General features: G+C 40.0%; 1 protein-coding gene across 2 annotated transcripts in view; it reads right to left on the bottom strand.

Annotated features, from left to right (window-relative positions):
- Positions 1 to 26,463, bottom strand: part of LOC122550548 (glypican-6-like) — a 1,024,831-nt gene that overhangs the window by 225,430 nt on the left and 772,938 nt on the right. For both annotated transcript variants that reach the window (XM_043691449.1, XM_043691450.1), the window contains exon 4: positions 19,270 to 19,435. In XM_043691449.1, the coding sequence (XP_043547384.1) occupies positions 19,270 to 19,435 (166 nt within the window). The remainder of the gene's footprint in view (positions 1 to 19,269; positions 19,436 to 26,463) is intronic.

Raw genomic sequence — 26,463 nt, 5'->3', positions numbered from 1 at the left:
TTGTCCCAGTGATGGAAAAATCCAATTGAATTTGAATTTTCATGTTTTGATGACATCAGACCAATGAGATGGTTTGATGTTTTGGGGTATATAACATCAGGAATTTTGAATAATATGCCAGAGTGGCAAAGAGCACCAACAGACTGTCTGCAGAATCGTTCTCTGAATGGTACCTGTTCATATGAAATCTGTGAAGCAGAAGAAAATACCCAGGAAAGAACTAGAGGAAAATACAAAGGGAAGACTGAAAGCTGACTGGTTTTGAATTTTGTGCTAAACTTAATTGGGGTTTTATTGGATCAGTATAGTGTTTGAGTAGGAGGTAGATCAGACAAAGGAGGATTAGTGTAGATATTTATTTTACTTGGAGTTACAGAAAAAAATGAACAATTTATTCTTTAAATTTGGTAGTTCTTTGACACTTACTTTCTTTAACAGATTACGAGGCAAGATGAGCTTTTCTGTGTGCCTGGTTTAAATTAGCAGGAGGGCTTCTCACATGGAAGGAGTGAGAAGCACAAGACCTCTGACAGTACAGTGAGGATGAGAAGGATTCTGAGCTACATTGTAGCCTCTACCCACTTCATGTCGAAACCCTCCCTTTGGGAAATGCTATCTTAACCGTTCTAAGGAATGAAATTTCTTGTTTCCAGATTCAGATTATTTTACTATTTCATATTTATAGGTGATAGATTTGCAATTACTCCATGTCCCACACCTCACCAAACCATGTGTAAATGTAAAGCCCTCTTTCAGCTTTCTGTAAGTCTTACTTTGAAGTAGAAAACTTTCAAGCTTCGTTAATAGCTAAATATCTGTTCTGATACAAAACTTGCAAGACATTTATGCAATTTCTTCAGTGTTTCTGTTTTCCACATGGAATTCAGAATTGAGACCTGACCAAGATCTTGTATAACTCTAACATAATATTGCTGCTTTTGAATTTGATAAGCCTAGAAATCTCATTGCTCTGTTAGCCTCTTGTCTGTTCTGGGATGTCAGGAGGCATAAGTTCAAATCCTACCTGCTATGGAGATGTGAATCAATATCTCTGAACAGGTTGATTTGAAAACATTTACTAAACAGCATCATCTCCCATTAATCGACAATACTTGCCAAGTCTTGAGGTTTGCTAATTACATCGCATAATCTGCTCTCTTCCACTGTTAGCTGTAGCCAAACCTACTCAATCTTGGTTCTAGGTAGTTCTCAGAATTAGCCTAGTGAACTTTTTCTGGACTGCCACCAATGCTAGTGTACCTTTCCTTAGATAAGGGGACCAAACTGTTCATAGTATTCTGGGGTGTGGCTAATGCCATCTTTTCGAAAGACCTCCCTATTTCTCCACTCCATTTCTTTGAAATAAAGGCCAATACTCATTATGATTTCCTAACTACCCATTGAACTTGAATGCTAGCTTTGTATGATTCATGCACAATGACACCAAATTCCTGTGCTGCAGTTTTCTACAATCTTTCTCCATTTAAATTAACTCTATTCTTCTACCAAAGTGCAGAATCTCCTTTTTTGAAATTCTATTCCTCCTGAGATTTTACCCACTCAATTTGATCTATATTCCTCTGCAACTCCTTGTCATCCTTCATTTTCATCCTCCTACATCCTTATTTCCACCTATTGTCGCCCACAAACTTGGTTATAGCACATTCCCTTCTCTCCTCCAAGACACAAATTTAACACAAATGTCTCCAGCCACTGATCATTGTGGCACACAACTAGTTATGGGTTGCATCCTGAAATTTCCCCTCTTATTACAACTCTCTTCTGTTTATTAGTCAATCCTCTATGCCTGTTAATATACAATCTCCAACACCAATTGTTTATATCTTACTAATCCAATGGCATATTATCCAATTCCTTTAAATTTCTAAATATATAAATCCATTAGTTCCTCTATCTAAGCTGCTTGTTACCACCTCCAAAGAACAATAGTAAGTTTATCAGGCATGAGTTCCCTTACATGAAGCCATGCTGACTCTGCTTGATTATGATTCATTTGTAAATGCTCTGCTATTACTTGCTTTACTTATAGCTTCTAACATTTTTCCAGTGACCAATGGCAAGCCAACGTTTTTCTCATTCTTTTTAATGGTGTTACATAGGAAAACTGCCAATCTGGCTGGAACCTTTTCAGAATCCAAGGATTCTTGAAGATGATCAGTGTATTTACTATTTCTATAATTACTTTTTCAATACCCAATAAAGAAACCATCAGGATCCTATTGGACCTGAATGTCATTTGTATAACTTCTAATTTAGTCATAATCATATACTTCCTTTCCCCTTATTACTTTTGGATTAGTTTTCATGTCTTCTGTCATGAAGACTGATGCAAACTATTTATTCAACTCTTCTGGTATTTCCTCAGCCTCATTCTTGAAGGGGCTGATGTTCATTGCCCCATCTCTCTGAAGGACTTGCTGTCCACTTCAATATTGGGGCGGCACGGTGGCACAGTGGTTAGCACTGCTGCCTCACAGCGCCAGAGACCCGGGTTCAATTCCCGACTCAGGCGACTGACTGTGTGGAGTTTGCACATTCTCCCCGTGTCTGCGTGGGTTTCCTCCGGGTGCTCCGGTTTCCTCCCACAGTCACAAAGATGTGCAGGTCAGGTGAATTGGCCATGCTAAATTGCCCGTAGTGTTAGGTAAAGGGGTAAATGTAGGGAAATGGGTGGGTTGCGCTTCGGCGGGTCGGTGTGGACTTGTTGGGCCGAAGGGCCTGTTTCCACACTGTAAGTAATCTAATCTAAGTAATCTAATCTAATTACTTGCTAATTTACCTTCAAATTTCACTTTCTCTTTTAGTTGATATCTAAAGTTTTCTGAATCTCTAATTTACCACTAATCTTTGCCACCTTGTTTTTTTTAAATGTTGTGTTGTCCTGAACTTCCTTGGTTAACTATTATTGGTTTATCTTTGAGGAGAAAGTGAGGTCTGCAGATGCTGGAGATCAGAGCTGGAAATGTGTTGCTGGAAAAGCACAGCAGGTCAGGCAGCATCCAGGGAACAGGAGAATCGATGTTTCGGGCATAAGCCCTTCTTCAGGAATACAGAAATATTATTGGTTTATCCCCTTCCTAAGATCTTTCCTTCCTCACTTGAGTTATGAATTAATTTCTTAATGTCTGCTAGTTCTCCTGAACCGCCTTTTTTGTAAAACTCCTTTTGGAATCCATTCTACCCAGCTTAACCTTCATTCATTTGTAATTACCCTTAAGATTAAGTTGCTTTTACCTATGCTTCTCAGTAATGCTAAATTCTATCACATTATCATTGATCAGGACTTGAGGTTATAGGCAACAATCAAAGCTATCCCAATGTGTTTAGGTTACATTTAATGTCCTGTTCTCAACTATTTATTTTGAGGGGATGAGAGTTTTACAGGCTGACAGATCCTGGAGAAAAGATTTCTCTATAATGTCCTGCATATTTTATATTATAACACTGCCCTTTCTCTCTTTTTTACAATGAAAGGTCATTGACCTTGAGGGTATTGATGTGGCTCAATGGTTAGCACTGCTACCTCACAGTACCAGGAACTCAGGTTTGATTCCACCTTCAGGCAATTGTCTGCATGGAGGTTGCATATTTTCCCCATGCATCTATGGGTTTTCTTTCACAGTGCAAAGATGTGCAGGTTAGGTGCATTTGCCACACTAAATTGCTCAGTGTCTGGGGTTGTTCAGGCTAGGTGAGTTAGCCATGGGAAATGCAGAGTCACAGCAATGAGGTGGGGGTGGATGATCTTTGGATGGTCAGTATGGAGTTGATGGGCAGAATGCCCTGCTTCCACACTGTAGGGATTCTGATTCTCTGACCTCATATGTTAACTGGAGTACTGCCTGACCCACTGGCTATTTCCAGCCTGTTCTATTCTTAGTCAAAAATGTGACCGTTACATTGAGCATTACATTGAATTTCAAATTCATTTTTAAAAGTCTGCAGATAAAACCTATCATCCTCCTCCATACTGGAGAAGTGGGGGAGAAAGGCAAAAAAGCATTTTACTGCAAAGTTTCTTGTCACAACATGTATTAAATAGCTTGTCTTTAAGTTAGGTTTAAATGGAGAAATGAAGGGTAACTCTGAATTCTACCTGACAGGAACGTTATGGCTTGGTTGCTATGGCAGCAATGAAGCCTAGTTTCCTTTAACTGGAAAGGAACTAAGACATCTACACTGACAATGGCAAGATCATCTATACTAACTTTGGGTAGATCAGTTATCAAATCTGAGGTGTTAGGAATGTCAGGCTTTTTAAATGGCATACTTCAAACTGTATTTAATGATTACATTAGATTCCCTACATGGGGGCAATAGGCCCTTTGGCCCAACAAGTCCACACCAACCCTCCAAAGAGCAATGTGAGGTTAGAACAGATTAGTGGGCCTCAAGGTTCGCTCATTAGTATTTCTACCTGGATAAAAGATCTGTGATTCAACTCACCATGGTGATGGATATTGAGGGGAAGCCATTGTAGCACAAGGTTTTGGAATTTCTGAAGGCATGTTTGAATGAGGACTGAGAAAAGAGGGACCCAGAGAATTTGAAGGAAGAGAGAAGCAGTCTCTTTTGATCCACCACACAGAATGTGAGTAGGAGCTCATGCTCGAATTGGAGAAACCAAATATATTAGGATTTTCATAAGACTAGAGGATTTGCCTATCTTTGTGGAAACAATCACCAGGATAGCTCACTCAATATATGAAAGTCCATTTTGGAACTAGAAGTTTCCTAACTGGAAAAGGGAAAATCAGCTCACTGGGAGCTGAGAATAGCTAATGGTGTGCTAGGTTTTATTGGTAGAGGGACTGAATTCTGGAGGAATGAAGTCGTGTTGCAGCCGTACAAAACTCTGGTGCGGTTGCAATTGAATATTCCATACAATTCTGGTCATTTCCACATAGGATGTGGAAGCATTGGAAAGGGTGCAGAGCAGATTTATCAGGATGTTGCCTGGTGTGGAGGGAAGGTTTTACGAGGAACGGCTGGGTGATTTTAGGGCTGTTTTCATTGGAGAGGAAGGTTGAGGTGACTTAAAGGCATACAAGATCAGAGGATTAGCTAGGGTGGACATTGAGAGGCTTTTTCCTTGGATGGTGATGGCTAGCACAAGGTGGCTTAGCTTGAAATTGAGGGGTGATAGATAAGGACAGATATCATATAGGGTGTGGAATGCCCTGTCTGCAACAGTGGTAGACTCTTCAACTTTAAGGGCATTTAAATGGTCATTGGATAAACACATGAATGATAATGGAATACTTTCAGATTGATTTCACAGATCAGCAGAACATAGAGGGCTGAAGAACCATTACAGCATACAGGTCCTATATTAGGATAGCGCATGGTTTACTTCATTCAATGTTCTAAGGAGATTTTCAGTCATTTAAAAGTTGAATCTGGAAATATTTCCAGCAGTTGAAAACATAAGATGTTTCCTGAATATTTGGACAACGTTGCATTTTTTCTAAACAGTAAAATTCTTAACTTAAAATCATTGTGATCCTTCTAGTCACTTTCTGGGAATTCAAGCATCCATTGAAGCACTATTGTTCTCTAAACAAATCAAAGCAAGTCACAGCCAGGTGTTAGCTATGCTGCTACACCAATCTATCTTCTCCATCTACATATTGGAAATGAAAAGTCAATGCACCTCAATGCCAACTAGGGATGAAACCCAGACTTAGTGACATGGATTAGTCAATACACTGTTATTTAACCTGTCCAAGACACTGAAATTCAGCACACTTCTTCAGAGTAAGAAGATTTTTGAGGTAGTATTACCACTGGGGTAGCACAATGGCTGTGGTTAGCACTACTGCCTCAGTGCAAGGGACCTGGACTTGAGTCCAGGCAACTGTGGAGTTTACACATTCTTCCTGTCTGTGGGTTTCCCTTTGGATTCTCCTGTTTCACCCAAAGGTATGTAGGTTAGGGGCAATGGCCTTGCTAAATTGTCCAAAGTGTCCAATGAAGTGCCATCTAAGTGTAACCCTGAATTTCCATGACTAATACAATGATTGGCTTGTGGGTGGAATGCTCTTTGGAGGGTTGGGGTGGTCTCAATGAGCTGAATGGCCTGCTTTCAATTATATTGAGACTGTGATTGATTTGTTTTATTTTCCATTTAGTAATGCAACACAAATTTTAAATAGTAAATCATACACAATCAAACCAACAGCACATTTATGAAGCATCCTTTGTATCTTCCAAGTTTGTTTGGGATAGTGGAAGCACACCTCTTTTAATCAATGTGGTAATTATTGCTGGAAATGGGCATGGAACATTTTGACACTGAACATGTGATAGGTGTTCCTCTTTCTATAAAATGCTCCCTGATGATCTCATTACCACATTGTGTCAAATTCCAACCACAGACAGCACTTGTGCCATCTTCCTTAACATCACTGGGCTGTTTGGAAGAATTCCAAACCTAGATGAATCACACAGGTAACTATCACCAATAACTATGACAAATCTGAGATTTGTTGCAAACTTGAAAGTAATAGCATTGATTCTATATCCTTCCACAGACACTCTCGGGTTCAACCAGATTGCTCATATCCACTATATCCTACTCAAACTTGTTCCTCATAGTCTTTATAGTGGAAAGCACATCTAGTTACACCTCCACCAAATGCTAACCTCAGCTAATTCATCACTTTCCTGCTATTTTAAACCCATATCCATTACTTTGTCACTACCACAGTGAACTATTCAATTAGCTTCACATACTATATTCTTCACAACTCTGTTCCACCAAACCCTGTTGTCGATATCCTAGCTTACAAGATCTCTTGAATCACTCCTACCATTATTGCATGACACTGCTTTTCATTCCCAAAGCTTCAATTTTTTTTGTTTAAATCCATTTATATCCTCACCTTCCATATGTCCACTTTCTCTGACCCTACGGGGTCCCCCCCTCCTCCGACAAATTGATTTGGGTGGTTTTTGCATTAATGAAATTAGTCATGTGGGAAAAGGGCTGTTTTTAAAAATGAAGAATTCCAGCAGGAGTCTCTACACTTGCTTAAAAGCAAGCTACCAGCATTTCAAGTAAATTCTGTATACACTATTACTTGCTCAACTAGTTTGCAGAGGGGGGGGGGTATCGGGGGGAGGTGAATTGTTCAGTTGCATGCAAACTGCAGCCAGTGATGTGTACAAACTAAGATTTGGCTAGCAACAAGTGACTGATTTATTGATAACTTGTCATCATTCTACAAATCAACAACGAAGTCTTTTAGCCTGCTAACAACTGATTCTCCTAGGTAGCTGAACAACTCATGGGTGCAAACGAGACTGCAGAGGTCACTGGACCTCTGAAAAGGATACAGGACAGTGGACATGTACAATATACTCAGGGCCAGTAATACTTGTACCTCGCTGTCCTATAGTATTCTTTGTATTGCTTGCTAAGATACAGCACTTACTACAGAAACCAGTGAAACTCATCAATGGCACTATGCTCAAGTAAAATGAGGGAACTTCTTCTATTCTACCCGACTGTTTCTTAAACCCATACTATTGCTACTGAACAAACACCATTTTGAACACATCCTCCACAAACACTATTCTGAATTATCTGTGTAATGCTGATCCACATATTGGAAGCAAGAACTAACCAGGATTTGTAGAAACTAACAAATTACATTGCAGGGCAATGTTTATAGGTACCATCAAAGTGTAAAGGACATGTATACTGAGTCTTCACCACATTTAATAGTGTATAACAGGAAATTAATGACCATTTTTAATCACCATTGGCATTCATTTGAAGGTTGAGCTGAAAGCTAAACTTGGTCTTCGTTTATAATTTTAACACTCATTCATAATAAATATGAAACCCTATTTTAATAAAAACAAATGAAATGAAGGAACAAATAACAGCTGACACAGCTCCCAAAATGCTATTACTTCAGAACTGTTCACATCAGAAACCAAATACATACAGAAAGTATGTACATACATGGGATTTCACATACAAGCTTTATTTAGACTCATAATATCTCAATTTATATTTACAGATAATGCAAAGCTTGACAATTTGTAGATATGAAAGACATAATCTTAGTGGTGCATTAACAGGTTTTCTTGGTCATAGAGCCTGGAAATCTTAATATTTTACATTAATTGTTATAACTGCTGGTTCATTTTCACCACTTGCATTTGCTAGATCATAATCCATGGTGCTGATATTTAAACCTGCAGACCAGTCATTTGTTCATGTAACTCAACAGCATCTCAATATTAAGCCAACTTTACAGTCATGCCTCTGCAAACTCTTTGGAAAATAGTAAGCATTAACTTTGGTTAGTGCAACTTGGAGATTAACTTACTGTCAACTGAAGACATTGCAAATTTAAGGATGTACTAATTTAATTCAAAGTTTATGAATAAAGTATATTATGTGCATACAGTCACTAGATCAGTTCTGTACAGTTTGTTTTCCATATGTAAAGAGGAGAAAGTGAGGACTGCAGATGCTGTAGATCAGAGCTGAAAGTGTTGCTGGAAAAGCACAGCAGGTCAGGCAGCATCCAAGGAACAGGCGAATCAACGTTTCGGGCATAAGCCCTTCAGCCCTTATTCCTGAAGAAGGGCTTATGCCTGAAACGTCGATTCTCCTGTTCCTTTGATGCTGCCTGACCTGCTGCACTTTTCCAGCAACACATTTTCAGCTCTCCATATGTAAAGACTAACTCAAGGAATTTCTTTGACTGTATTTACATGAACTTGAGGTATCAGGCTGATCTGAGAACTGAACATATCCCTAGATAACATCAGCAGACAGACCTTTGATGGTCTTTTCACACTGCCTTGGTGGCAGCTGCTCCAATGGACAGATGTACACCTGATTTACTGAAACCATAATGATTTTGCTCTCCAATCTGTCCTGTGACTTCTCACATCATAGTGGGATGTGCTTTGTATGCTGTCCCAACAGTCACACGTTTGTATCCAGATACTACAGCCAGTACTTGAACACTTGCTACCAGATGGATTTCCAATGTTGTCATATAAAAGTAAGCAGGATAAATGAGCCACCTTTGCCAAAGTTCAAATGGTCAGACTAAACTGCACTCCAAGTTCCAGACCAATGACTGTGCATTTCCTTAACCTATTACATTAATTTAAACATTCAAGATGACAAATTTAGTGCACATGCACATTGCCTACATTCTGAATGATTTTGGGGGTGCCAGTGTTGCTCTGGGGTGGACAAAGTTTGAAATCACATATATTCCAGCAGGTTTATTTGGAAGCACTAGCTTTTAGAGCACTGCTCCTTTTTGTGGTTGTGGAGTCAGAGCCACAACCACTTGATGAAGGGGCAGTGCCTCAAAAGCTTGTGCTTCCAAATCCACCTGTTGGACTATAACCTGGCATTGTGATTTTAACTACATTCTGAATGATGTTCCAGTCTGATCTTTATATTGCATAGAGCACAAGAGTACTGCTGCACCAAACTTTAACTCTTTGCAAGTGAATGAATTGAATTGAGAATTAAAATCCCACCCTTTGAATGCATTCAATGAAACATCTCATTAAAAGTTTCTCAAATGTGACAAGGGGTGGCCAGAGTTTCTGCAGTTGTATTGCAACTATTTGCACTTAACTATTCTTCTGTATCATTTATGATTATCAAAGATAGAAATCAGAACTCAATGTGTTGTATGTTTACGTGCATACATGAGGTGTTTTTCACAGCTAACTTTGTAACAAGCACCAAAGAACCCATGTCTCGGGGGGAAAAGCAAGAGCAACTGAAGCTGACAAGCAAAGTCATGCAGATAAATCTAAATTAACTTAACTTGATGAGTGAAGTTGTGAATACATTAGTTATGATGAATATATGTCAAAAATGGGAAGGGCAAAAGCATCAAACTAATACCTGAAGCTTTATTACACTATGGAGAATGAAAATAAAGGTCCAAAACAACATCCTAATGAAATTTTATTCCAAGAATTGAGATTGTCTCGCTCTATATTTTTATACATTACAGGATAGTTTATGGACAAATTGAGGAAGATACATGATAAAGTGTTCTTTTCAATTCTCCCCAAGACTTGGTGAATTTATTTGTGATTTGTTGGAGGATGAGATCCAGGAATCCATATCTGGTCTGAGCTGTCAGATGATTAATCTCTAAAGAGATGTGCAATGAATCTAATTCTAGTACTCCTGTCAATTGAGAGTATTTGTCCTGGATTGCGAGTATCATAGCTGGAACTGAGTCTGTGAACAGCAGTTGAGGTGAACAGCTTGTCAATATGCCTCCTCTGGGCCATAATGCTGTATTTGACCCCTCATTCCAGAGTCAGAATGACTCCAGATTTAGATAGCAAACTCTTCATAAAAACAGCCATGTAAACATGGCAAGTGAGAAGCACATCTGGGACTTGCATACACATTTTGACCCTGTACTCTGGATCTGGTCTGCTCCATTATTGAGTTTATTCTTCTCTTAGCTCCCTATAATTTCCATGTATTAGGGCATCTAGTCCTTGACTTGTACTGAGCAACACCTCAGAGGAGGGGTTTGGCTTGATTGGGTTTGGGAGCATTTTGAAGTTCAAAAGGCATTATCTGTCCTAGTTCGGTTCATGTCCTCCATGTCATCCCATAGAACATGGGACAGGATTAGCTATTTAAGCCTGCTTTGTCATTACATTAAATCATGCTGATCCTCAACACCATTATCTCCATATCTCTTGTTGTTGGTCTCCAAAAAAAATCTCAAATCCTATATTGAATTGCTCAATGATTGACCTTCCACAACCCTTTGGGGAGTGAATTCCAGGACACACCACTCTGATTGAAGTCATCACTCCTCATCTCAGCTTTAAGTAGCCTATCCCTTAGTCTGAGAGGCTGCCTTGTTCTGGAGTTGCCAGTTAGATGGGGCATCCTAGTATTCTTGCCCCTTCATTCTCCTTGTAAGAATCTTATTCATTTTAATGAAGTCAGCTCACATTCTTTGACACTCTAGAGACCTAGTCTCTTCAAACTTTCCCCACAAAATAATTCTGACATCCCATCTGGAAAAATCTGGTGAACCGTTGTCGCATTTCCTCCTGAGGCATGAATATCCTTCCTTCGATAAGGAGACCAAAACTGTATACAATACTCCATGTAAAACCTCACCAGAAGTCCACACAACTGCAGCAAGAAATCTTTAATCCTGCACTCAAATCCTCTTGCAACAAAGGGCAATAAATCATTTGCCTTTCTAATTGTTTGCTCCATCTGCATGCTAATGTTAAGTGACTCGTGAACAAAACACAGGATGGCCAATAAATGCTGGCCAGCGATCCCCAAGATCAATGATTGACTTACGAAAAACCTTTGGATATCTGCACTTCACAAACTCTTATCACATGAGAAACATCCCTTGTAAAATTGAACAAAAATATCCATCATCTGAAATATTGGACAAGACTCTGGGCTTTTCTAGTCTATAAAATACTGGTTAAATCCTGGGCTCAGACTGCAGCAAACATACAACAGCGCCAGAATAATTTCTGTCCAAGACTATTGTTCAGCCTGGAATTCCAATTTACATTTCCATCTAAGAGCAATCAAACAAACCTAACATTCTAGACTAAGTGTGGTGGTGCCAGTGTTAGACTGGTTTGGATAAAGTTAAAAATCACACCATACCAGGTTATAGTCCAACAGGTTTATTTGGAAGTACTAGTTTTCAGAGCACTGTTCCTTCATCAGGTAACTAGTGGGGCAGGATCATAAGACACAGAATTTATTGCAAAAGATAAGTGTCATGCAATTAAAATGAGATATTGAACAAACCTAGTAAAAACTGGGTACACAAACTAGCAGAAAGTAAATAAAACCAAATACTTATCCGATAGATCTACTAAGCACCTTACTGCATCAGTGGACTCATCCCAAACTGAAAACCCTACACAGTGCGAAGTCTTCATCCAGGCACCATAGAGTCATAAAGAGATGTAAAGCACAGAAACAGACTTTTTGGTCCAACTTGTCCATTTCGACCAGATAACCTAAATTAATCAAAACCCATTTGCCAGCACTTGGCCCGTATCTCTCTCAACATACCCATCAAGATTGCTTTTAACTGTTGTAATTGTACCAGCCTCCATCACTTCCTCTGGCAGCCCACAACCCTTTCAGCTCGCACCTTAAAAATGTGCCCTCCAGTCTGTAAATCTACCATGCCTCACCCTCTGCATGAAAACGTTGCCCCTTTTATATCTTTCCCCAGGCATCATAAGTGGGAACAGCTGGATGTATTTCAAAATTGCGGTTTCATCAGTGATGAGCTTAAAATCCCAGGACCCCAAAGTTCCGGCCTAGCTAGCCGGGAGGGGAAAGTACGTGGTTACAGTGCATTGGGACCCCAAGAGCAGGCAGCCTGATGCAAGATTCTGTGATTAAAACCATTTTTAGGTTCTAATAATGTCTAATCTAATTAAGTGTATTTAACTAGGGCGGCACAGTGGTTACCACTGCTGCCTCACAGCGCCAGAGACCCGGGTTCAATTCCCACCTCAGGCAACTGTCTGTGTGGAGTTTGCACATTCTCCCCATGTCTGCGTGGGTTTCCTCCGGGTGCTCCGGTTTCCTCCCATAATCCAAAAATGTGCAGGTTAGGTGAATTGACCTGGCTAAATTGCCCGTAGTGTTAGGTGAAGGGGTAAATGTAGGGGAATGGGTCTGGGTGGGTTGCGCTTCAGTGCATCGGTGTGGACTTGTTGGGCCGAAGGGCCTGTTTCCACACTGTAAGTAATCTAAAATATAAATCTTGTGTTAACTTCCTTGTTTACTGCCTTTTTTTCTTGTATTATACTTACTTTTTGTATTTTAAATAAACGCAGAGATTCTATTTGCCCTGAATCACCTGCCATAGTCAGAGTCATTGAGTCATACAGTAGTGAATCAGGCCCTTCGATCCAACCAGTCCATGCCAAACATAATCCTAAAATAAACTAGTCCCAACTGCCTGCTACTGGCCTATGTCTCTCCAAATGTTTCCTATTCATGTATCTATCCAAATGTCTTTTAAATGTTGTAATTGCATCTGCATCCAATATTTTCTCGAAGTTGATTCCACACGTGAACCACTCTTTGTAAATGACTTGCCTCTTTTATGTCTTATTTAAATCTTTCAGCTCTCACCTTAAAAATGTGCCCTCAAGTCTGGAAATCTACCATCCTAAAGAAAAAACAACTACCAGTCAACTGCCTTCTTCATTTCACATTCCCTAAATAAGTCCAGTGTCTAGAAACAGGGAACTGGGGCTGATTTGAACCACTTTAAATACAGAAAACTACTGATTGCAAACTAGAACCCTGTACCTCCTTGCTGTTTTCTCAACAAAAATGAATAAATTTACAATTACATCATTATATTCCATCTGCCATGATGCAACCCATTCACTGAGCATATTCAGTGCCATTTGAAATCTTTTTGTATCATTAATGCTATTACTGCAATGCTTGCATACCCCTAAATTCATCTTTGACACTTTGAGGGGCAATTTGACAATGAGGAATATTGTCTCTGCCCCCCAGTCCAGTCCCTATCCATTTCTCCATTATCTTGTCCACTATTACATTTTTCTCTTTGCTACGTATTATCACTAAATTTAGACTGACTAAATTTAGATGCCACATCTATGATGGATAAGATGAAAGGGCCGTGAAGAAAGCATTTAACACTCTTATCTTCGTTGCTCAGACTTTTTGAGTATAGGAGTTGGGACATTATGTTGAGGTTGTACAGGACTTTGGTGAGGCTTCTTCTGAAGTACTAAATCCAGTTCTAGTCATCCCCTTATCAGAAGGATATTATTAAGCTGAAGAAGGTTCAGAAGAAACTTACCAGGATGTAGCTGGGAATGGAGGGTTTGAGGTATAAGGAGAGGTTGATATCTGGGACTCTTTTTCACTGGAGCATAGGAAGATGAGGCGTGGCTTCATAGAGGATTATAAAATAATGTGGGGTATAAATAAAGTAAATGGCATCCTTTTCCCTAGGAGGCAGATTTCAAGACTGGGGATGTATATTTTTAAGGTGAGAAGGATTTGAAAAAGACATGAGGGACAATTCTTTTATTACAAAGGGAATGAACTTCCAGAGGAAGTGATGGATGCGGCTAGAGTTGCAATGTTTAAAAGACATTTAGATAAGTACATGAAAAAATGTTTGGAGGGATATGGGCCAAGCACAGGTAGGTAGGACTAGTTTAGTTTTTGGATAATGGTTGGCAAGGGTTGGTTGGACCGAAAGTTCTGTTTCCATGCTGTATGACTCAAAGGTGGAGTCACAGGTAAATAGGATAACGAAGAAGGTGTTTGGTATGCTTTCCTTTATTGGTCAGTGCATTGCGTACAGGAATTGAGGTCATGTTGTGGTTGTACAGGACATTGGTTAGGTCACCTTTGGAATATTGTGTACAATTCTGGTTTCCTTCCTATCAGAATGATGTTGTGAAAGGGTTCAGAAAAGATTTACAAGGATGTTGTCAGAGTTGGAGGATTTGAGCTATAGGGAATGGCTGAAAAGGCTGGGGCTGTTTTCCCTGGAGTGTCAGAGGCTGAGGGGTGACCTTATAGAGGTTTACAAAATCATGAAGGGTATGGATTGGATAAATAGACAAAATCTTTTCCCTGGGGTGGGGAAGTTCAGAACTAGACAGCATAGGTTTAGGGTGAGAGGAGAAAGATATAAAGGGACCTGAGGGGTAACTTTTTCATGCAGAGGGTGGAATGAGCATGTATGGAATAAGCTGCCAGAGGAAGTAGTGGAGGCTGGTACAATTGCAGCATTTAAGAGGCATCTGGATCAGTATATAAATAGGAAGGGCTTAGAGGGATATGGACCAAATGCTGGCAAATGGGACTAGATGAGGTTAGGATATCTGGTTAGCATGGATGTGTTGGACCCTGAAAGGTCTGTTTCTGTGCTGAACTTCTCTGATTCTCTGAAAGTAGTTTTTTTAATCCTGTATCTTCAAGTTTATTACTACAACCTTTTTAAAGTTTATCCTTCATGGGAGAATGACTGTAGGCCATGATTGTTTCCTTTTTTTCACAAATATCACATTTAATCTTGATCTCTTCGATAGATCTTTTTGAAGTAACAAAGAGGATTGATGAGGGCAGAATGGCATTTGGATATAGAACAGGCTCAAAGATAGAAGGCAGAGGCTGGTGGTGGTGGGTTGTTTTTCAGACTGGAGGCCTGTGACCAGTGGAGTGCCATAAGGATCGGTGCTGGGTCCACTACTTTTCTTCATTTATATAAATGATTTGGATATGACCATAAGAGGTATAGTTAGTAAGTTTCAGATGCACCAAAATTGGAGGTGTAGTGGACAGCAAAGAAGGTTACCTCGGATTACAACAGGATCTTGATCACTTGGGCCAATGGGCTGAGAAGTGGCAGATGGGGTTTAATTTAGATAAATGTGACGTGCTGCATTTTGGGAAAGCAAATCTTAGTAGAACTTAATACTTAAAGGTCCTAGGTAGTGTTCTTGAACAAAGACTTTGGAGTGCAGGTTCATAGTTCCTTGAAAGTGGAGTCGCAGGAGATAGGATAGTAAAGATCAGCGTATTGAGTACAGGAGTTGGGAGGATATGTTGTGGCTGTACAGGATACTTGTAAGGCTACTGTTGGAATATTGCGTGCAATTCTGGTCTCCTTCCTATCGGAAAGATTTTGTGGAACTTGAAAGAGTTCAGAAAAGATTTACAAGGATGTTGCCAGTGTTGCAGGATTTGAGCTATAGGGAGAGGCTGAACATGCTGGGGCTGTTTTCCCTGGAGTGTCAGAGGCTGAGAGGTGACCTTATAGAGGTTTACAAAATTGAGGGGCATGGAGAGGGTAAATAGGCAAAGTCTCTTCCCTGGGGTGGGGGGAGTCCAGGACTAGAGGGCATAGGTTTAGGTTGAGAGGGGAAAGATATAAAAGAGACCTAAGGGGCAACTTTTTCACAGAGGGTGGTACGTGTATGGAATGAGCTGCCAGAGGATGTGTGGAGGCTGATACAATTGCAACATTTAAGAGGCATATGGATGGGTATATGAATAGGAAGGGTTTGGAGGGATATGGGCCGGGTGCTGGTAGGTAGGACTAGATTGGGTTGGGATATCTAGTCGGCATGGATGGGTTGGACTGAAGGGTCTGTTTCCATGCTGAACATTTTTATGACTCTGAGATGTACATTACTCATTTCCCTTTAATCCTGTATCCTCAACCTGTGAAGATGGATGGGCAAATTGCTGAAGTAGTTTTAGGATGTGGAGGTGCCAGCATTGCACTGAGGTGGACAAAGTCTAAAGTCACATGGCAACTGGTCATACTCCAATAGGTTTATTTGAAATCACAAGTTTTGAGTGCTGCTCCTCTGTCCAGTGAAGTCTTTACCTGATGAAGGAGCAGCACTCTGAAAGCTTGTGATTTCAAATAAATCTGTTGGACTATAATCTGGTATTATGTGACTTCCAACTTAGTTTTAATATAACTGACCTGCTTCCCTTTAAGCTATTATCTTTTGATCCCAATAACATCAAAGGGCAATGCTGTGTGATCAAACAGTGAAGGGGAGGGCAGGGATTAAATCAAAATAGAGTTGGAGAGGAAAATAACGCACTCCACTCCCTGCGGCACCCACCTCTCCCTGAACAACTCGAGGGTATTGGTGGACACCACGTGCTCCTTTTCCAGAGACACCCGGGCTCTAACGTAACTGCGGAAGAGGGGTAGGCAGTCGGCCCTAACAACCCCCTCCATGGCCCGCTGCCTGGACCTGTTTATGGCCAGTTTGGTCAGGCCCAGGAGCAGACCCACAAGGAGGTCTTCAGACCTGCCCTCCCCCTCCGTACTGGGTGCCCAAACATCAGGAGCGTGGGACTGAAGTGCAACCAAAAGCAGAGGAGGAGGTTTTTGAGAAAATCAAAAAGGGACTGCAAATGCCCACACCCAATATACACTATATTGTATTTTTAATTATTTCACATGTATAGCATAATTTAATAGTCAATAGTGTTAACCCAACTAATGGAACAGCATTAGTCAGGTTGGCATTACATCTCAATTGGCAGGGTGTGGATTGGGCAATCACAGGTGAGGTCAAAGTAACATTAATGATTAAATAACTAATATTGCCACAAACTAGGCATGTCAACTTCCAACAGGACAGGCAACATCTGTACAAAGAAAAGAAGTTAACGTACATGATGATGTCAGTATCATTGACCTGAAATGTTCACTCTTTTTCTTTTCACAGTTGTTGCCTGTCCTGCTGAGAGTTTCCTGCATTATCTGTTTTAGATCTGATTTCCAGCATCTGCCGTGCTTTGCTGCCATGTATGATATCCCAGACTAATTCCCATCAAGTGAGATTCTACAACTAGAGCACAGTCTCTGAAAATCATGTCCGACTGAAGGACAAATGAAAGTTGAATTGCCAAGTTGCTCTGCTCCCAATTTATTGCTTAGCGGACAGGAAAAAAAAAGGATTCTATCATTAAAAAGCTAGGAAGGAGATTCACACCTTGCCATATACCATCTCTTTAGTTATGAGAGATCTCTAGTGATTTGAAAGCTGGCTGATTGCTCATGTATTTTGTAGCAGCTAGACCAGATGGATGAAAATTTTATTGTGATTTAAAAATAATTTATCAATTAATTTTCTTAAAAATATGAATACTATGTGACATTTCCCCAAACCATCTCAGGTGAATAAACTCCAATTACCTCAAAGGAAGATGGATAGGAAAACAAAAGATGAAAATCTGCACTCAAACAACAGGAAGAATTAATAATAAAGAGGAAAACATTTGAGTGTACAATGATATTTATTCTGGAGATATTTTCGATATTAAAGTGAAATTGATGCACCTTGTATCCCATATGATGCTAGATAATTGTTTGTTTGTGATTGTTCCTTTGCTGTTTTCCTCCCTAGCCATTCAGAAATTTATACTTGCTGTGAGTTATATGTATTTAATGTCCAGGCTGACCATTACTGAAAGCTTTTAAATAATACAATTATTAAATACAATTTTTTGACAAACATGTTAATGGAAATAAATTGCCAGAAGAATAATTCTTCTCACATCAATTTAAGACATCTGCAGTTGAATTAGTCTGAGTTTTATCAATGCACAGCTGAGTTTGTTTTGGTACTCTATGTGCAGTGAGTGTATGTTGGCTCTTTCTTTCCTAAATTTTCTCTCTCTCTGCTTCCAGAGCACGAAGGATTGCTACATTTACTTGGGACTGCTCTTCTTTCCTTACTGGTTTTCCACTAAAACAGGATGCTGATGTGGTTTATTTTAATTCATTGAGTTGAAACCATGACTGTTATTATACTGAAAGAAGAGGACCTTTAGTTTAGTCACAAATGATACAGCTGTAGCTATTAATAGCACACAAGGTGACTGTCTAAGGTTTCATTCTTCACCTTAGCCTTTCACTGGTGGTTACAAATGAATTAAGCTGAGAAAAAGAAAATATTCTTCAACTTTCTCTTATTTCTGCAGGACAGTGCATTACTGTTTCTGTGCTGTATGACTGTGAGGCTATTACAAATGCAAAATTACAAAAGCAAGGTAAAGAAATGCACAAGTATCTACTTTGTTTTATTTTCCACATGCATCACTACTTATTGCAAATACAGAGTACAATTGTAGAGTTGTTTTTTTTTCTCTCAATTATGTGCCTGGGCATAAGAAAATCATATTTCCTCTAAGCACTACACACATCTAGCCATAAAAACATGGAATGTAATACATTGGCCATTTATAAGTTGTCACCACCAAAAATGCTGGTTATTTACATGGAAGTCATCAGCAAACATTGTTTGAAGGAAGTCTGAGGATGCCTGTCGTTTTAAGATTAATACACAAATACTACTTTTGTTCTCCAGAACATCGCTGACTCATGTAAATAATGCAGGCAAATTGTTAATCAGCAAATTACAATTTGCAGCTTTGACCAGAGGTACAGTTTACATCTCCTTCACAGAAGGAAAAAATGATGCATTTAGATTGGATGTCAGTCAGTTCTGCACCATGGTTATTTTTACTTTTAATTGATTGCCAATGTGATATAGCATCTGTATTCTTAGAGATCAAGAAAAAATCACCATAATATTAGTAGTAAACAGTGCATCTTTTTAAAAGAATTACCAGATAACATGCACAATATTTTTATGAATTATTCAAAATGATATATCATTTGTTCTTACCAACAAAGAGATTCCACTCTGTATCCAAATCAGCCTGATTGGCCAGGCAGCCCTTCATTACATTCAGACAGTAGTTGTTGCAAGGTTTCACAGTGGGGAGGCCATGGCAGTAAGGACAATACATCATCTTCATTAGTGCGCGGATACATCCAAGTGTTGGAATGACCTGTTGAGTTAAAGGAAGACAATTAATTTCCTTGGTATCAACTCATCTTCTCTGAGAGGAAAGACTGTAAGAGGAGTGGCTGAAGAGTCAGCTGACACCGAGCCCCTGCTTAAACAAGCCTAACCAATTCACATCAACTAATTCCATTTTATTAAGGGCATTCAGCATTACAAGGTTGAACAATAACTTGGCTTCAGACAATCGCAGGCACTCCATGCAGGGAGCAAAACAATAATGAGCCTTAAACCATACAAAAGACAATGGATTTCTTTTTTCAAATGACACAATACGAATGTAAATCTTAAACCGTCAGTCAGGAAATCTCGCCTCAGATTCCACTCTCCTGGAAAAGAAAATAAATGGAAATAATTTTGAAAGTTGTTTAAAAAAATGTACACAACGAGGTCCATTACACGAAAGCATGGAGCTGTATAAGAAGTCACTGTTTCCTTTTTCTTTGCATTTGTTGTTCCCCAGAATTTTCCAGAAAGACAAATAGTTTTCCAACAGGAATTCACCAAGATGAAGTAGTTGATTTAAAGAAGACTGAAATAAAGGTTAATAATAGAGCAAAGCTAACAATATTTCTGAAACATCTCTTGAAGCTTCTTCCAATGACAAATGACTGTCATTTCATGACACCAAGGATTAAAGGGTCAAATTATGACTACAGGCTTCATCAACTTTGTTTGGATTCCTTTGAAGTTTAAAAAAAAATTGAGGATTGATCTAATCCTGTGGATTGTACTAAAGGTTTGGGACATTGTGGGGCAAATATTTGCTCCCTTGCCAGGCAGACAGCTTGAATCAAGAAATTTTACAGTTCAATTTCCTGCTCCAGGTGAAAATTCTCAAAAGATGTTATTTTTACTTTGTATGACAGTGCTTGATCGAACATCCTAGACATAGATCAGAGTCAGACGCACAAGCTGCCAATTATTGAGACAATCTCGTTTTAGTTCTGTGCAACTTCATCCCTGTTGTTTTGTTAAACGTTAGACTTTATACTCTTCTCCATCTCACTCACTCATCACCCCATACATTTCAACACATAACATATACCAAACCTCGTCCCCACCTCCCAATGCCATTTCTAGTTCCTCTGCCAACTTTGTGTTAACCATTACCACTTACCTATCTGCACAGATCCTGGGAGCCCCATACTAACTATACATCAACACATGCCAACCCAAGCTTCAGCCTACTCCAGCAATCACCTTTTAAGCTTGTGCCCTCCATGCTAACTCACTGAATATCCATCTGAGGTAAAGATGAAATAAAATAATGTTTCAAATATATAGTACAGAATTCATTATTTTTAATAAGCCCCTTTCATGAAAGCCCTTTCAATACATTTAACTCTTAAGTATTTCATCACTTCTGAAAACAAACGCATCCGCAAATTGAAAACAGCTAATCCTTCAATAAGTCTTTCAGCTGTGATTGCAACGCAGTCAGCTAGGTGAATCTCAGAGAACATGAGTTCTGTGACTGGGGCTGTCAACTTGGTCCAATCAGGGAGTCCTGGTTGACAGATATAAATGGGGTGTCTACCCTCCCCTTCACTGTTTTGATCACACAGCACTGCCCTTTGATGTGAAGGGCAGTGTTTGTCACTGGCCACCCAGGTGTTTTCCTGTCTTCCTGGTGGTGGAAATTGAATAAAGATTCGCGCACTTTGTGACTTTCACTGTGTCTCACACCTGCACATACACCATGGGTGCTGAGGAAAAAATAAGCACTACCGCACTTAGGTGGTAGTGTGGGTGTTAATATAAATAAATAAATAAATAAATAAATAAATGGGGTGTCTACTCTCCCCTTCACTGTTTTGATCACACAGCACTGCCCTTTGATGTGAAGGGCAGTGTTTGTCACTGGCCACCCGGGTGTTTTCCTATCTTCCTGGTGGTGGAATTTGAATAAAGATTCGTGCACTTTGTGAAGAAAAAAGAAGAAAGAAAAAAATAAATGGGGTGTCAGGGGTTCTGTTCACTACAGGAGCCAACTCTGAACTAGCTAGCTCAGTGTCATGTGTTATGCATGTGTAAATAAAGGGTGACTTGGTGATGAGGTACCAGTGTTTGTGGAGTTATTTCAGTGGCACCGAGAGAAAAGCATGCGCCTGAAGAAATTTGCTTGCAACAGTCATCTTTGAATTGGGATAAGCATTTCTGGCATCATGCTGCTATTTGGGAGGCTTGACTCATTTGATCCCAGTATGTGGAAATACTGTGTTATTTTGTCTGGGGAAATGACATTGGGGCAGGTGAAAAGCAATGAGCAATTCTCCTGACAGCTTATGGACCTGCAGTTTTTCGGTTCTTAGTAGCCTTATACTAAAGCTTTCAAGAGTTGATGGAGTTAGCTAAGGAATATTATGACCCTGAGCCTTCTCTCATTCTGAGAGGCTATCTGTTTTACTGAACAGTTCAAGAACCAGGGTAAACCATATGGGATGTTTGACTAGGTTAAGACGAACGGCAGAGGCATGTGATATTGGTTTAATCCTAAGTGAGATGCTGAGAAACCGTACGGTATGTGGGATTAATGATGTGATCATACAAAAGCATCTACTAGCTGAAGCCCAACTGTTCTTCAAACAGACACGACTACTGGCTTTGTTATTAAGAAATGTGGCAAGTGGAGCATTGGAGTTGCAGGCTATGCTGATGGAAGTGGACACTCTTGACGGGCTGACTAATCAAGGGAAACACCACTTAAGTGACGGCAACTGCATAACCTCACTCAGGACACATCGTGAGTACAGGGACTCTAGGTCAGCCCACAGCAAAACCTCAAAGCAAGGCCAAGCCTCAGCCTCAGATTTTCTTGAGAATCCAGGCCAGCTGGCTATTTCTGCCGGTATATGGACTTGAGACAACAAGAGTCCCACCAGGGCTGAATTGAGTAAGAGAACTCATTGGCTGGCATCTCGGAGAGTGCAAATCCTGGAAGGTCCACTTACAACTGGTTTGGAATAGTTAAATTTCTTAGCAACCTCTAATTCAGAATCAGTCAAAATAAACTTCTGGTTAAATGGTCACCCAGTTCTAATGGAAGCTGATACTGCGTGACTATATCAATGATTGCTGAACCAGACTTTACCAAAATTCTCTCTGGACTCCAACCCTTAAATTTGCATAAAACTTCATCTGGGGTGCAAACTATACCAGGAAATGCCTACAGATTAAGGGTGCAACTTCAGTTTTGGTTGCTAATGAGAAGCTACTGGTTCAATTACCATTGCTGTTGTAAAAGGCTTCAGCCCAAATTTGACGGGACAAAATTGGATGAAAAACATTCACCTTGATCGGCTTAACATTTTTCAATTAGAAAATGTCTGCTTGAGTGAAGTCTTATTTGAATACTTGGAAGTTTTCAGGAAGATCTAGGGGCTATTAATGGGACCAAGGCCATTTAACATGTTGACCAGGAAGCAATAAATTTCGATCAGCGTGGCTTACAAATCAGAAGCCTTTCATTTCCTTGCATGAGCCTATCTTTGTCATTCTGTTATGCAACAGGATGGTAGATGAGAAAATGATAAAGAGGAACTTCTCCTATTTGAAGCTTGGTATCATCTCCTCTCCTGCTGTTACATCTGGTTCTCCTTCTTTCTCCCACACAATTAAACAAACATTAACACAAACACCAAGCGCAGAATCCAACAATTTAATCTTAGTTTGACAATTTAATGTTTGTCTGTCTTCTGACATCCTAAAAAAGTAATTTGTTGTATCCTCTCATTGTAGTCTCCCAAGGTCATCCAGCACCAACACAGAGGACTCAGTTAGCTGTTTCCTGATAATTCTATGCATCTCTGACTTCCAAAAATCATGCTATTGCTTCTTGAAGACCATTGTCATAATTAAGGTGATTAGTAGGCTTCCTCAGCACTCAGTCTCAGTAAGATCCCTCTTCTTGTAGACAGAAACTTTAATAATGTTCTGAAATGCTACAAAAAAAAACAGCTACCAACTCTGAGCAGTTATCATAGAGTCATAGAGGTCCACAGCACTTTGGTCTACTGAGACTATCTGTTGCAAAATTTTTCATTCAATACATTTTGCATGCTATCCCTTTTAGTTCAAGTTACATGAACAGTGCAATGCATTTCCCCAGAAAAAACGATTTTAAAGATTATTTATGTAAACTGTGCACACTAGCTACCACTTCATGACAGGGAGAAATTGAGGATTGCAGATGCTAGAGATTAGAGTTGAGAGTGTGGTGCTGGAAAAGCACAGCAGATCAGGTAGCATCCGAGAAGCAGGAGATTCGATGTTTCGGGCAAAAGCCCTTCATCAGGAATCCTCAACGAGCCATGCCTGATGAAGGGCTTTTGCCTGGAACATTGACTCTTCTGTTCCTCGGATGCTGCATAACCTGCTGTGCTTTTTCAGCACCACACTCTCGACGCTACTTCATGACAACCCTACATAGAATTGATGTGATTTTTTTAATGGAAAAAATTGGCATCACTTTTCAAACAGTACCAAAATGAAAGTCATAGGTTATAACCTATGTTTAATTTTCATGCTAATCACAAACCATATGTATAGGGAGAAAAGTCAGTAGTGAAGGTTTACCAGAACAATAGCTGGGATGGTGTTTATTTTTGATCACATTTGTAGTTCATAGTATCCCTAAGTGTAGAAAGAGGCCATTTGGCCAATCACATCTGCACTGATCTTCCAAAGAGCATCCCACCCATCCTCATAACTCCAAATGGAGTTTTTATCTTGACCATCCCATCTAACCTGCACATGAGAGGCAGTTTCTAGCATGGACCATTCCACCTAAATTCCACATCCTTGCGACTGTGGGGGGGAAAGCAGACCACCCAGAAGAAACCTGCAGAAACATAGGGAGAACGTGCAACTACACACAAACAGTTGTCTATGGCTGGAATTGAAGCTGGATCCCTGGTACTGTGAAGCAGTGGTGCATACCATTGTGGCACTATGGCACACATTGTCTGAGGAATAGTTGGAGAGGCTAGGCTTGCATCCACTGGAGTTGAGAAGAGAAAGGTAACTTGATTACTGTTGACATGGTGGATGTGGAGAGGATGTTTCCTCTTGGGGGACAATCTGGAGCTGGGGTTACTGTTTAAAAATAAATTTAAGACAAGTGAAGAAAAATTTCTTTCTCACAGAAGGGTCATGAGTCTTTGGAACTCTTTTCCTCAAAGGTCAATGGAATAAGAGTTTTTGAAATTTTGATAAACAAGGTTATCAGAGTAAACAGGAATGTGGAGTTGATGTCACAATCAAGTCACTCATGATCTTACTGAATGGTGGAGCAGTCTTGGGGGCGGAGTAGTTGATTCTTGCTCTAAATCATATGTTTACATGTTCCAATGCATATGTTCCTAAACACTACCGAAGCCCAGGATATCTTAAAGTTCAACTCACCTAGTAAATAATATTAATTAAAATACTCAATGACAACTTTAGACTTAAATGTTGGAGGGTTGATAAGTAAGGTTGCAGATGATACAAAATATTAGTGGATTTTTAACTACATAGGAGGTAGACTTAGATTACAAGAAGATATAGATAGGCTGGTCAGATGGCTGATCAATGGCAAATGGAATTTAATCTGGATAAATGTGGGATGATGCACTTGGGCAAGACATACAAGGCAAAGGAATACATACTGAATGATAGGAGACGAGACAGCACCAAGGATCAGAGTGATGTGCACATGCATGTACTCCAGTTCCTCAACGTATCAGGACAGATGGATAAAGTAATTAAGACGGCATAATCATAGAGCCTCTGCAGTGTGTAAGCAGGCCATTTAACCCAGTGAGTCAACACTAACTCTCCGATTTTGTCCCCCCGCCGACCCATCCTCCTACTATATCCCTGTAACCCTACATTTCCCACAACTAATCCACCTAGCCTTCACTGCTCTGGACAATATGGGCAGTTTAGCATGACCAATCCACCTAACCTATACATCTCTGGGTTTTTGGAGGAAACCAGAAAATCTACGGGAAACACACGCAGATTTGGAAAAAATGAGCAAAGTCATCAAAGGGTGGGATCTAAACCAAGTCCCTGGTACTGTGAGGCAACAGTACTAACCATTTATCCACTGTGCCTACATATGGTACTCTTGCTTTTATTAGTTGAGTCAGAGTTTAAGAGCAGGGATCTTTGATTCTGGAACATTAAAGAATGTTGGTTAGGCAACATTAGAGTATCATGTGCAGTTCTCAAATTCACTTTATAGGAGGGATGTGATGTAATTGGAGAGGATAGATTTGGTAGGAAGTTGCCTGGCTGGAGAGTTTCAGTTATGAAGTGGGATTAGGCAGAATAGGGTTCTTGCTCTTACAGCAGAAGAGATTGAGAGGGGATATGATTAAGAAGTATGAGGGTCATGATAGGGTAGATGGAAGAAATCTTTCCCCTTCATGGAGAGTTCAGTGACCTCGAGCAAGATTTCAGGAAAGGACAAAAGATTTAAATATGTGAGGAGAAACAATTTCACAAAGAGGGTGGTGAAAATCTGGAACCTACTGCCTTTAAGAGGGTTGGGGCAAAAACCCTCATAACATTTAAGTAGTATTTAGATATTAACTCACAATGGCAAGACATTCAACCTATGGGCTAAATGCTGTAAAATGGGATTAGAATAGTAAGGTGGTTGTTTTCAACTGGTGCTGTTGCAATGGGCAGAAGGCTCTTTTTCTGTGCTGTAGATTCTATGTGTTTGTGACTACAATGAGAAACAAGCCTTTTTGGAGAGATTTAAGGAATGGCTTCTGTTTGGAGATGGAACTGATTAGACAATAGTCAATAGACAATAGGTGCAGGAGTAGGCCATTCTGCCCTTCAAGCCTGCACCACCATTCATTATGATCATGGCTGATCATCCTCAATCAGTGTCCTGTTCCTGCCTTATCTCCATAACCCTTGATTCCACTATCCTTGAGAGCTCTCTCCAACTCTTTCTTACATGAATCCTGAGACTGGGCCTCCACTGCCCTCTGGGGCAGAGCATTCCACACA

This window comes from Chiloscyllium plagiosum, chromosome 6 (assembly GCF_004010195.1).
Source record: "Chiloscyllium plagiosum isolate BGI_BamShark_2017 chromosome 6, ASM401019v2, whole genome shotgun sequence".
NCBI lineage: Eukaryota > Metazoa > Chordata > Chondrichthyes > Orectolobiformes > Hemiscylliidae > Chiloscyllium > Chiloscyllium plagiosum.
Note: the sequence above shows the minus strand (reverse complement) of the source record. Positions and strands in the feature narration are given on the sequence as shown.